The sequence below is a fragment of the Vigna unguiculata genome, chromosome 3 (assembly GCF_037176805.1).
Source record: "Vigna unguiculata cultivar grain cowpea cultivar isolate G323 ecotype 2 chromosome 3, ASM3717680v1, whole genome shotgun sequence".
Lineage (NCBI taxonomy): Eukaryota > Viridiplantae > Streptophyta > Magnoliopsida > Fabales > Fabaceae > Vigna > Vigna unguiculata.
The window spans coordinates 28,971,313-28,984,234 of NC_140794.1; the positions used below are offsets into that span (position 1 = coordinate 28,971,313).

The 12,922-nt window shown below is 38.9% G+C and overlaps 2 protein-coding genes and 1 long non-coding RNA gene across 3 annotated transcripts; all 3 read right to left on the bottom strand.

Moving 5' to 3' along the window:
* Positions 1–227: 227 nt before the first annotated feature.
* Positions 228–4,926, bottom strand: LOC146887674 (uncharacterized). The gene is made up of 3 exons (XR_014993521.1): positions 4,741–4,926; positions 4,583–4,660; positions 228–416 (listed from the first exon to the last, which is right to left on the bottom strand). It is a non-coding gene; the product is annotated as an uncharacterized LOC146887674 (long non-coding RNA).
* Positions 4,927–9,144: 4,218 nt separating this feature from the next.
* Positions 9,145–10,581, bottom strand: LOC146887675 (uncharacterized). The gene is made up of 4 exons (XM_085670336.1): positions 10,216–10,581; positions 9,937–10,101; positions 9,643–9,774; positions 9,145–9,252 (listed from the first exon to the last, which is right to left on the bottom strand). Exons 1-4 carry the CDS (start codon positions 10,579–10,581, stop codon positions 9,145–9,147), a joined length of 771 nt encoding a protein of 256 aa, XP_085526462.1.
* Positions 10,582–12,487: 1,906 nt separating this feature from the next.
* Positions 12,488–12,922, bottom strand: LOC146887676 (uncharacterized). The gene has a single exon (XM_085670337.1). It carries the CDS (start codon positions 12,920–12,922, stop codon positions 12,488–12,490), a length of 435 nt encoding a protein of 144 aa, XP_085526463.1.

Sequence of the window (12,922 nt, forward strand, 5' to 3'; positions counted from 1 at the left end):
TCATCTAAAAGTAAAACCAAAAGCATACCTATAAAAGGAAAATGGAAAACAAAATTAGCTTATATTTAATACAAGTTCATTGGAAACAGAATCCAAAACTAATCTTCTTAATGTGCCCAATGTTGACTGTAACATCCCATCAGGATATTACTGATTTATAAATAAATAAATGAAATAAGTAAAACAACGCGTTTAATAATACCTCATTTTCCCAAAGCGCGGGAAAATTTAAAACTTTATTAAATGAGCGGCTAAAGTTTACAACGTCCATTACAAAACCAAAACCACAATATTATCAAGTCACCCATCAGGGTTTACAAATGTTTTCAAAAACAAATCGATAAACGTAAGAGTTCCCCCAAGTCAATCCCCTCTTCGCGACTAAGCTGCACTAGAGCCACCTGCATCACAAACATCTGCTCCCGTGTATCGCGTACACAATCATCGCCACACACACGCAGATAGGGTGAGCTTAACAGATAAATCACATATATACAATGCTATAAACATATATATATATATATATATATATATATATATATATATATATAACAACATGCATACATATCACAACACATAACTTAACTTTCCACATTGCCCTATATTTTATTCCTGCAATCCGATTCCCCCCAATCAGTTTATTCGTGTTCTACATCGTCTGATGATTACTTCAAGGTGACTTGCTGCCATACCTATCGGCCACAACCGATAGAGCACGTGCAGGAAAAACATGCTACGGATCATACACCGCAACGCCAGGTAGAGTTCCCGTATACGAACATAGTCCGTATCGTCCACTCGCCAACCCGAGCCACAACTCAAGGGTTCCTCGTGTTCATCCGCCATCCCGAGCCACAACTCAAGAGATGCTATTCCGAGCCACAACTCAAGGAATACCACTTGCTTAACCCCCATCCCGAGCCACAACTCATGGGATGTGTTCCGAGCCACAACTCAAGGAACACCAGCAATCTCACCCTTAAAGCATCACTAGACGTTACCGAATCTGCACCATCAGACTCTCTCTCTGATTTCTCCTCTACCGCCTGGCGGAGTCGTTACCTCCCGCCAGGCGCTGTATCAGTACAGTGATCTCTACTGGTTTAGGTTCTCTGTCTCAGATTTATCTCAATACCAATGAGTTTTTGGCACTAAATGTAAAGTTTACCATATTATCTTACCATATTGTGTCTCAATAGTTCAGTCAGCAACAATGTACTCCAACCATCTATATCCTCAATCCCAACAATCCCTATTCTAAAACGTTATTATGAGTCGTGCCTGAAACCCTAGGCTTAACAGAGTGGCTAATGCCAATTTAAGTATTTTGTTCAATACTCTAAGCTCTAACAGTTTACTACTTAGTAGCTTGCTCACAGGTTCTTTCTTCAAGGCTTGCGTATATGCTAAACCAACGCTTCCTCCCATGACCCTAACATTTTAAATTCTTATACTCGCTATCCCAATCCACTCACCTATCAATAATCAAACCATCTGATTAACCCAGACTTAAGTTTTCTTCTGGTTATTGACAACTCTTGTGCTCAATTATTCATATGACCTATCCCAACATACTTGACCGTAATATAATAAAATAACTCATGATCTCTTAGTTTCTCGACCCCAATTTCCTCTTAATGAACTAATTCTTCCCAGACCAATTTTCCAACCCCTCAGCATTCTTCTCGTCAACGCAGTGTGGTAACTTCCGCGTCAGCGCCTGGCGGCAAGGTGCGTGCCGCCAGGCGGTACACTCCATCTGCCAACTCCAAGTTCTTTTCCAAAACCTGTGCCCCTGCCAATTACCTTACTTTACTAATTCTCTTCATTCTCCATTCAGGTTCCAACCACATTCGGAGTAATCCAAAATCTAGTCCCATTAATCATCAGTTTCTACGGCAATTCATAACACTCCGCGTCCAATCATACCACAGGATATCACAATGTTCGATCAAACAAAGATTTCATAACACTTTATCATATTGGCATTCTACCCTATGGATTCTTACAATATAATGACTCAGTTCATCGTTCCTTTGTTGGAACTACATTTTCTCCCTATCAGAACCACTCCAGAACACACAGAACACCAAAACCGAGCCCATTCCACTCGCATCGCCTGGCGGGTATTCATCACCGCCAGGCAGTTCATCAGGAAAAGCCCAAAAATCGTTATCAGTTTGCGTCGCCCGGCGGTATAGGGCGTCACCGCCAGGCAGTTCCTCGTGGTAACCCAGAAACCCGCTAATATAACATGAGCCGCCTGGCGGCTATGTGTAGTCCGCTAGGCGGTTTCTGGAAAAATTCCCAAAAACCAGAAAACGCAGAATTTAACAGAATCACACATCCAATTATCATGCTAATCATGCATTTATAATTACGAATAATAAAATCGGAGACCAGTTCCCCTAACCTGGATCCTTTAGCTTAAATTTGAACAATTGATTAAGCTTTCCCGTGATCACCAAGCTTATTTACTTTTAATAACCATTCATCTCTCATCATGAATGGTGAGTGCAGCCCCCTCCTTGGCCGTACTGATTTCCCATGGTTTCTGTTAGCCTTTCCAATTCCATTTAAAGTCACCATTAGCAAAAATAAAATAAGCATATGTTCCATTTAGAATTTCCAAGGTTTGAACCCATGACCCCTTTGTTACCACTCAAATGCATAACCACTTCAACCAATCATGTTTCATGCTAACCATCACAATTCAAGCATCATATCATAACATGCTTTCATCGATTGAAATAATAATAATAACACAAAAAGTATCATGCATAAGACTCGAACCCAAGTCCTCTCATACAACCAAAGTACTCTCAACCACATGAGCTAGTACTTTACCACGTCATACCAACCATAATTAAATGTCATAATTATTTCCCCTCCCATATTTATTAATTAATTATTTATTTAATTAATTAAATTCTACGGGTTTTACATTGACCGTTGTTTTCATTCATCTTGTCTCCAGTCAATACCCATAACTTCATTTTATACTGCATAGGCTTTTCAATACAACCAGGCGCCTGTATTTTCATGCAAAAAGAATCAGGCATGAGAATTGGTGTGAATAACTGCATTCTATTAAGTAAAATCATATGCAGGAGATGATTCGTATATCAACACGGGTTTAACTATGTTTTAGTTGAGTTAAACAAAGACAATTACATGATATAACTTATCAAAAGGCAATACAAAATGTCTTTCCCAAGTCTGACTTCTCCAAATTTACCAAATCGTGATGTTGTTGAATGCCATTCCCCTAGGAACTTCCTCACCAATATTCCCTTTCCCAAAATAGATGCTCAAATACATGTCACAAAAACCATTTATTTTACTTTTCACCAAATTCTCTGCTTCCTACACACAATAATCATCATATATTCATAATGCAACCACACTACCAAACGATTAATTATTAGGCACATCTTTTTGAAAGAAAGAAAAAACTTTTCAATTTAATCTCAATCTTTTATTTCTAATCCTTATTAAACTTAATTATGTATTTTATTTCTTTAGTTTTTCAAAATTACACCATTTTAGTCTATTATTAATGTGGTGGTGACTTATTATGTATTTCATTTCTAACATCAATAATTCCACTCTGATAGTAAGGGAAACGTAGAGGCAGTGTTGAGTCTCATTGCAAAAAAGACAACAACAAATGTATCATAAATTACAACTCTACTTTCATCTATTTTGTTTTATAGAAAAGAAAACAAGTTTTTGTAGTAAAAAACAAGAGAGGACCCTGGATGAATTCTCAGAAGCATGTTTTAGAAACATGATACAACATATGAGAAATCTTCTTCAGAAGACACTATCTAGGAGGGGTAGAAAATAATAGAATCTAATTTTTAAAACCCATATGTTTGGAGTGATCACCAAACGCATTGTTCCTGCCTCATTTTACTCTGTAGATTTTTTGTAAAGAAAAGCTATATTATTATATGTCTATCTAAGACCAAAAAGTAAAAATGAATTAGCTAACTATGGCTATAGGGGATATAATCTTTGGTTCAAACTTCAAAGACTGAATCAATAATCCATAAATATCTGCTTCCAACTTTCTACCCATGCTTTTCTAATTCACTAAACCAATGGTAAAAACAATTTGCAATCTGCATCTTTCTACACATGTAAAAATCTAGTTTGTATTTGCTTGTAAGTTCCTGAGTTGGATTACAATCTACAACCAAACAATATTACCAACAACAAAATATTATCCTTAATCCTTCACAAATGCCAATAGAACATTGTCAAGGTCCCAAAAAGAGTATAATGCTTTTTAATATAAAATACGCATGCTCTATTACTTGAAGATACAAGCACTTTAACCGCAACGTGCTTTCATGTGCTTTCCTTATTAAGGTTTGTTATGCTTTTGTGAATCCTGCTTAAAAATCTATAATGTAGAATATTGAAAAGTGTATCAAAAGAGCAATTCAACACGTCAAAAACAACAAGCCACACAAACTCCTTAACCAACGCTTTTCAAAATTCCAAACGATAAGAAATCTGTAACAACGAGATTCAAATAGCGCAAAAACAATATATAAAAAAATGAATGAATCACCTCACTTTCCCGCCTTAAATTGTGAATATCCTTCTCAGTTTTCCCGTCGTTCTTCATTATGAACTTCATTGCAAAGGTCTAATGATAGAGAATCGAAAGGGAGATAATAATCGAAAAAGATCGACTCAAAAGAAACCCTAATCAGAAGAGAAGCGTACCTGTCCCGTTTACTTGCGTCTTCCCTTGCATACCTTAAGCGTGTGGTTAACGGTAGGGTGAATGTTGATTTATACTCTTCGGCAGCAGTCATATTTCTTCACGTGCTCGTTGCGCAGATGTACTTCTCGTGATCGGAGAGCGTGACATTGAAGTCGAAGGCCTCGTTCCTCTCGATGAAGGCCTGCTTTCCGTGACCGTCCTCGATCTTTTATTTTACTTTTCTGCACAAGTAATAAAAAATTACGGAAAAACATTAGGAAATACTTTAATTATCTTAAATTTTAATATTTTTGTTGAGAAATTTTATTAGTAAGAAAAATTGTATAATTGATAGATACATATGTAAATTCGTAGGTAATTTTAAATTCTTTTCTGCGAATAATTTTACATAGGAAAATTTGTAGGTATTTCATGCAAAGTTTTATTAGTAGGAAAAAAATATATAATTAACAAATATGTAAATAAATTTGCAGGTAATTTTAAATTTTATTGTTGCAAATCATTTATCATGGAAAAATTTGCACGTATTTCATAAAGAAAATATTTTGCTACAAAATTCTCAAATATTTCTTGCCAATTACATTTTGTATCAAAAATCAAATGAATTTCATGCGATTTTTTAGTAGTGATTTTCTTAAATATGCATTGTATTCTTGTCTTTACATAATACTTATACCTAAGGAGAGCTTGTATGACTCATTGGTGAAAAATACTACTACCGATAATGTTCAAAATGATAATATTAGCGATTAAATGTTGCTTTTAGATGTATTTGTATTGATCGATTGACTTTCGTGAATATTGCTACTTTTATAAAATGAGAAAAGTACTTGTCTTGATTGTTTCAAGAACTAATGACATCAATCAACAACACTAGACTAGTTTTGGTTCGCCATCATCAACAAGGGGAAAATTGTTTGTAAAGGATGAAGGATTGAATTGATGATGATTTTGGTGATGCATGCACCTCTTGTTGTTGATTCCTCTATCCATGTCTCATTATCTTAGTTTTATAAAAATGTAAAGCATAAATCAACCTCTCTAAGATAATCTTAAGCAAATTTACATTGAGAAATTGATTTTATGCTTTTTTTTAATAGTTGATTATGTAAAAACCAATCAATTATCCTAATCAAAGCATGGATATCACATGTTTCGCAAATAATAGATTATTTCGGACAATAATCGATTATGTTGAAAGACCTCAATTCACAAATAATTGATTATGTTGGTTCAAAATAATTTATAAATTACATATTAATCTCTTACATTTAAAAATATTTAATTATATAAGGCAGTTACTCTAAACTTCTTTAAAAAGAAAGTTCTCACCCTTTCAAAAATATATTATTTCATATCTTTCAAATGTAAAGAGTCCTATTATGATTTAGAAATCCTTTTGAATGTACTTTTACATATTTCATGTTATTTTGAAAGAAAGATTGCTAAAGGTTCATCAAGGAGGTGATCATGTTATAGATTCTTATTGTAATATCCATCACAATCCAGGTGATATAGTTCTTGTTTATTTTGTATCTTATTTAATTTAAATATTACACTAGTAGGTGGTGTGTTTGATAGGAAATTGAAAGTTTCATTGTCTTATATTGTTCTTTGTATCTTGAAAGAGACTTTCAAGAGTGTTGTGTAATTTCTTAGTGTAGTTTGCATTGGAGGATCTTGTAAACTGGCTTTGTTTGAAATTTTAGTAATTCAAGCTAAGGTTGCTAGAAAAAACGGATGTAGATTGTTAAATGATCGAATCAATTTAAAATCTTGTGACTTTCTTTTTTACCTTTCTTTTAAGTTTCTTGTTGATTCAAAATGTGGTCATTAAGAGTTGTAATATGAACTTTATATCAATGACTTTCAAGAAAAAGTTTCATTTTACACAAAATGATGTTTTTCTTAATAACAACCAATTCACCGCCTCTTGGTTGTGAATCAACCAATTTCTGCATTTTAACAATATTATCAATTATGATTAGTCAAATAGTTTTTAGATCTCACATTTGATTATTTTTACTCCTTTTTAATATTTTTATTTATTGTTTTTTTATCACAAAAGAATGTTTGACTCTCAATTTCAAGTATTCAATTGCATAAATCCTTCATTTAATAGGGAATATAAAACAAAATTATCTTTTTTATTCTCTTTATTCCTAAATTTTTGTTTCACTTGAAAACTTTTGTTTTTTCTAAAACAATGTTCATTATCTCTCAATGGTTCGACTAGTTCAACATCTGAAAATTTTTCTTAGATCTCCAATGTACTTTTCATCTTAGTATACCTTTAATTGTTTTTTTTTTGTGATTTCGTTCAATGATATATCAAATTATTTTAAGATAGACAATAAATCATTTTTAATTTTTTTATACTTTTGTTTGTTGTTTATTTTTAGGTTAAATTATGTGTTTTGTTCTTAGTTTTGTTAGAAAATATCAATTTGTTCCATTTTTTTATACATCTCAATTTCGTCCCTATTTTGATAAATTTGATCAAAGAAAGTCCTTTTCGTTAGTACTGTACTAACAACATTAAATAAGTGTCATGTGTATCGTGATTTTTTTTTTTTAAATTTAAAATTAAATAAAAAATTTGTCATGTGTTAAGTTGACGTCGTGCCATGTGGTAGTGACAATTTATCAACTTTTTATTAAATATTAAAATTGATATTTATATTAAATATTTGTATCCTCTTTTTTAAATATTTTAAAATTTATATTTTACATTGAACTGTATTAGTATTGATATTTTATTACATCATACTTTTAAAAAATATTAAAAAGAATAAAAAAACTCAAACTAACACGTGACATGTAACGTCCCATTTAATTTATAAAAGCAATTAAAGGAAACGCCACACATAAGATAGTATAACAACGCAGTCCTGGGGTTCTTAAAACCACCCCTACACAACTAGGCACACCACGATGCCAACAAAAACAGGATAACGGTTTGACTAAAAGTTTACAAATCCAAGAACAAAGAATACAGGGGCCATAGCCCTAAAGAAAAGCCCAAAGGAAACTAAAGTCCAATCCACGCGGACTATGCAGCGGAATTACCACCTCCCTGTTGTCCACGGGTGTTCCTCGTCTCTGCTCACACCAACAAGTTGATGATCATTGCAAATAAGAGTACCACATAGCAGGAACAAACAACAACAAAAGTAGGGTAAGCTAGAGCATAAAATCATTTCATCAATGAAGTCAGATACATATTCACAGTCCATCATACATACGTCACACAAGCATGTTACGACCTTCCAAACAATACACTACGACTCGACTCGACTCATCCAGATACATATAACTTGGTCGGATTCAGCGGATGCTTGCACTTGTGGTGGATACCTCTGCTCACCCCCGAGTTGCTCACCCTTGAGCTAAGTGTTACAAGTGTTTCAATGAATCGATTTCCCTCACCACAAGGTTAGCCCTTAATGAATTTCAGGCCTCCTGCTACTCTCACCACAGGGGTTAGTCCGCTCTAAGTGAGACTAACTGACCCCTTAGAGTGTCAGGATGCAATCCTTACCTTGAATCCTTACCTAGTTATACAGATGGGGCACCACCATGGACACCCACTAACAGGGCCATGGAATTACGTCCCGACCACTGAAGCGCAACCCTGAAAGTCTCACTAGAGACCCCAAGGAATTATGCACTGACACAGATCAACCATATTCACATAGCCAAATAATATTCACCACGCATAGATATACATTAATCGTACCAACCTTTGAAGCCAACGCCTTTCATGATCCAGACCCAACTCATTCCAACACATCATAGTCCACCCATGTACATAAGATCCAACTCATCATGTTATCATGCCACTTTAATAATACCCATCTCATTCAGTTCACATGCCAATTTTCATACCAAACCCATCATCTACAATTCATGAATCATGCCAAACTTACTTAATACTCCAGTATATACATATTTCTCATTATAACATTCATACTCAAACCAATATCAATCATCCAAGAACAAACAAGCATCCCAACATCACCCGGTCTCGCCCAGCCCCTTCCTCAGGCTGAAGAGTCTCGCTCAGGCGAGACGTGCTCGCTCAGGCGAGCCTCCCTTCGCCTAGGCGAGGGCTCAAAAGCATTAGGGAAACCACACGGGATCTCGCCTGGGCGAGATACTCGCTCGCTCAAAAATAATGAGCGGGTCGCCTGGGTGACCTCTCGCGAATTAGGGTTTGGACGAGTCCCTGCTCGTCTCGCCTAGGCGAGACTGGCTCGCTTGGGCGAGATTAGCAGGTCTCGCCATTGTTTTCCTGCAACAGTCCCTCGTACCAGCTCCACAATAGGTTCATACAACAGATTTATGCATCCAAGACCAGTATGACAACACTCCAACCATACAAACTCGAAATGACAGCCACACTACAAGAAAACGGGACATATGAGTAAGGTTTTAGCCTCCCTACCTGGAAATGGCTTGTACGAGACCTTGACATTGGACCACGGAGCATAACAGCTCGAGAGACGGACCTGGAAATGGAGCAGAAAGTAGTATGTGAGCTTTGAGCGGACTGGTTCGAGACGACAAAGCTAACCCTAGCAGAGCTCTAGTGCACCAGTGAGGGAAACGACTGCAAGTCTGTGAATGCAAGAAAGTGGAAACATTAGGGTAGCAAGAGTGGTTTTATCAATTGGGTTAGCTCTAGGCCCAAACACAAGGGGCAGCCATTCACTTTAGGACAGAAACTAATAAGGCCAATTTTTATTGGGCCTTACATTCTCCCCAACAAGAAAATTTTCGACCTCGAAAATAAAGACTCACCAGGTAAACAGATGTGGATGTGATTTTCTCATGTCCTCCTCTAACTCCCAAGTCGAGTCACCCGTCCTCCGATCCCAGATGACTTTAACAAGACTGACGGTCTTTCCCCGGTGTTCCTCAACCTTGCTATCCTCAAGAGCGATTGGTGGTACTTCCACCATCAGGTCTTCCCTGATCTGTATATCCTCAGCTTCCAAAACATGGGCCGGGTCGAATACATACTTCCTCAACTGTGACACATGAAACACCGGATGAAGGTTCGCCAACTGTGGGGGTAAAGCTATCTCATAAGACACTGGCCCAATCCTCCTCGTGATCTGATATGGGCCAAGGAATTTAGGAGAAAGTTTCCTTGAGCGGAGAGCCCTTCCTACACCAGTGGTTCGGGTCACCCTCAAGAACACATGATCGCAGGCTGCGAACTCCAAGGGCCTCCTCCTACGGTCTGCATAGGCCTTCTGTCTACTCTGAGAAGCCTGCATTCTGTTCCTCACCATCCTCACTTTCTCAATGGTTTGCTCTAACAATTCGGGTCCAACCAACACTGCCTTTCCATCCTAATACCAACAGAGAGCAGTCCTACACCTCCTGCCATAGAGAGCCTCATATGGCGTCATGCCGATGCTCGCATGAAAGCTGTTGTTGTAGGTAAACTCAATCAAGGGCAAAACCTCATCCCAAGCCCCCAGGTGATCCAATATACATGTCCGTAGTAAGTCCTCAAGTGACTGAATGGTCCTTTCTGATTGACCATCAGTCTGGGGATGGTAGGCCGAGCTCATAGTCAACTTGGTCCCCAAAGCCTCCTGTAAGGTTTGCCAGAACCGGGATGTAAAACGTGGGTCTCTGTCGGAAACTAGGCTCAAAGGTACTCCATGCAATCTCACAATCTCCTTAACGTACAACTGGGCTAACTTGGCCATGGACATCCTCAAGTTCATCGCCAAGAAGTGGGCACTCTTAATCAATCGATCCACTATCACCCAGATGGTGTCATGTCCTCTAAAAGTCCGCGGCAGATGGGTCACAAAGTCCATGGAGATGTTGTCCTATTTCCATACTAGTATCTCCAAAGGCTGTAGAATCTCACCGAGCCTCTGATGCTCCACCTTTGCCTTCTGGCACGTCAAACATGCTGACATGAACTGAGCCACATCTTTCTTCATCCCTTGCCACTAGAAGGTTTCCTTGAGATCCTGGTACATCTTAGTCATGCCAAGGTGCAGACTAAGACGACTCTTATTTCCTTCCTCAAGAATTAACCGTTTTACCTCCGCATCATCGGGTATACATACTCTACCCCGAAACCTCAGTATGCCATCATCACTCAAAGCAAAGTCTCAAGCTTCCTCTGATCCAAGCTATTCTCTGACTCTGTTCAGACTGGCGTCTAACAACTGCCTCTCTCTGATCGAGTCCAAGAAGTCACTGAATATAGTAAGGGTACTACACCTAATGGACTCGGACCCCAACTCCACCTGTATCCTCATGTCTCTGAACTTCTCTAGTAGTTCTACCTCTTTTATCATGAGATGCGCCGTATGCACCGTCTTCCTACTCAGAGCATCTGCCACCACATTTGCCTTCCCCGGATGATATAGGAGCTCGAAATCATAGTCCTTCAGGAATTTCATCCATCTTCTCTGTCTCATGTTCAGCTCCTTCTGGTCAAACAAATACTTTAGGCTTTTATGATCGTTGAACACACGAAACTGGGCACCATAGAGATAGTGCCTCCAGATCTTCAAGGCAAATACTATCACTGCCAACTCTAGGTCATGAGTGGGGTAATTATGCTCATGCACCTTAAGCTGTCCTGAAGCATACGCCACTGCCTTCTTTTCTTGCATCAAGACACAGCCAAGCCCGAGATGAGACGCGTCGCAGTAGACTTCAAACGATTTCCCCACATCCGAAATTACCAATATAGGAGCACTCGTCAATCTCCTCTTTAGTTCCTGAAAGCTCTCCTCACACTTGTCCGTCCAAGTGAAAGATTGGTCCTTACGGGTAAGCAAAGTCAGAGGTGCCACTATCTTGGAGAATCCCTCTATGAACCTCTTATAGTAGCCCGCTAACCCTACAAAGCTCCTGATCTTTGTGGCCGACTTAGGACTTTTCCACTTTACCACTGCCTCAACCTTCGCTGGGTCCACTGCAATCCCCTGGGTGGATATCACATGCCCCAAAAACTGAACCTCGCTCATCCAGAACTCTCACTTGGACAACTTGGCATACAGTTGCTTCTCTCTCAAAACACTAAGCACCAACCTCAGGTGTTCTGCATGCTCCTCCCGAGTTCGGGAATAGATAAGAATGTCGTCTATGAAGACTACGACAAACTTATCTAGGAAGGGCCGGAAGATCTTATTCATGTAGTCCATGAACACCGCTGGAGCGTCGGTCACACCAAACGGCATAACCACATACTCATAGTGGCCATATCTAGACCTGAAGGCCGTCTTCCGTACGTCATCATCCTTCACCAATATCTGGTGGTATCCTAACCGCAGATCAATCTTCGAGAATACTGTTGACCCATGTAGCTGATCCATCAAGTCATCGATTCTCGGAAGAGGGTACTTATTCTTGATTGTCATTTTGTTCAACTGTCTGTAGTCCACACACAGACGCGAACTCCCATCCTTCTTCTTCACTAACAGCATTGGCGCTCCCCAAGGCGAAGTGTTGGGTCGGATAAATTGTTTCACCATCAGTTCCTCTATTTGTTTCTTAAGTTCAACCAACTCTGTCGGAGCCATGCGGTAGGGAGCCATCGATACTGGACCTATCCCTGGCACTAGATCGATCGAGAACTCTACCTCTCTGCGGGGAGGTAACCCTGGCACTTCCTCTGGGAACACATCCTCAAAATCCTACACAACCGGTATTACTGACGTCGTCTCTCCTCCCTCCACCTCCAGATGTGTGAAGATCATGTAGCTACTGCGCGCCGTCATGGAGTTCCTTCATAACACCCTGAGAAGATACCAACTCAGGCTCCTCTGTGTTAGGAAAAAGCAGCTTCTTCTCTCGACAGTCTATTAGAACGCGATTGGTAGAGAGCCAATCCATTCCTAAGATCACCTCCAACTCTTGTAGAGGCAGACAGATTAAGTTCACCATGTACTTGCGTCCTTCTACCTCCACTGGACACATAGCACATAAGGATGACGTCCTGACCAAGCCTGACGCCGGAGTAGATACCGCAAGCTCACACTGCAGCTCGCGTACCGGCAGACCCAAATGTTCCACACATGCATTTGACACAAAGGAGTGTGTCGCTCCAGAATCATACAACACACAGCAAGAAGTACCAGCTATCATGCAACTACCCATAACCAAGTTACCTGAGCCTGATGCCTCAGCTTTTGACAT

Excerpts from the sequence above, each read along its gene's own strand:
- LOC146887675 (XM_085670336.1), bottom strand. The coding sequence starts at position 10,581 with ATGGACTTTGTGACCCATCTGCCGCGGACTTTTAGAGGACATGACACC. Across the intron at positions 10,102-10,215 it reads ACCTGGGGGCTTGGGATGAG|GATGGAAAGGCAGTGTTGGT; the intron begins GTTTTGCCCTTG and ends TGTTGGTATTAG. Across the intron at positions 9,775-9,936 it reads GCGATCATGTGTTCTTGAGG|TTGAGGAAGTATGTATTCGA; the intron begins GTGACCCGAACC and ends CATGTGTCACAG.
- LOC146887676 (XM_085670337.1), bottom strand. The coding sequence starts at position 12,922 with ATGTCAAAAGCTGAGGCATCAGGCTCAGGTAACTTGGTTATGGGTAGT.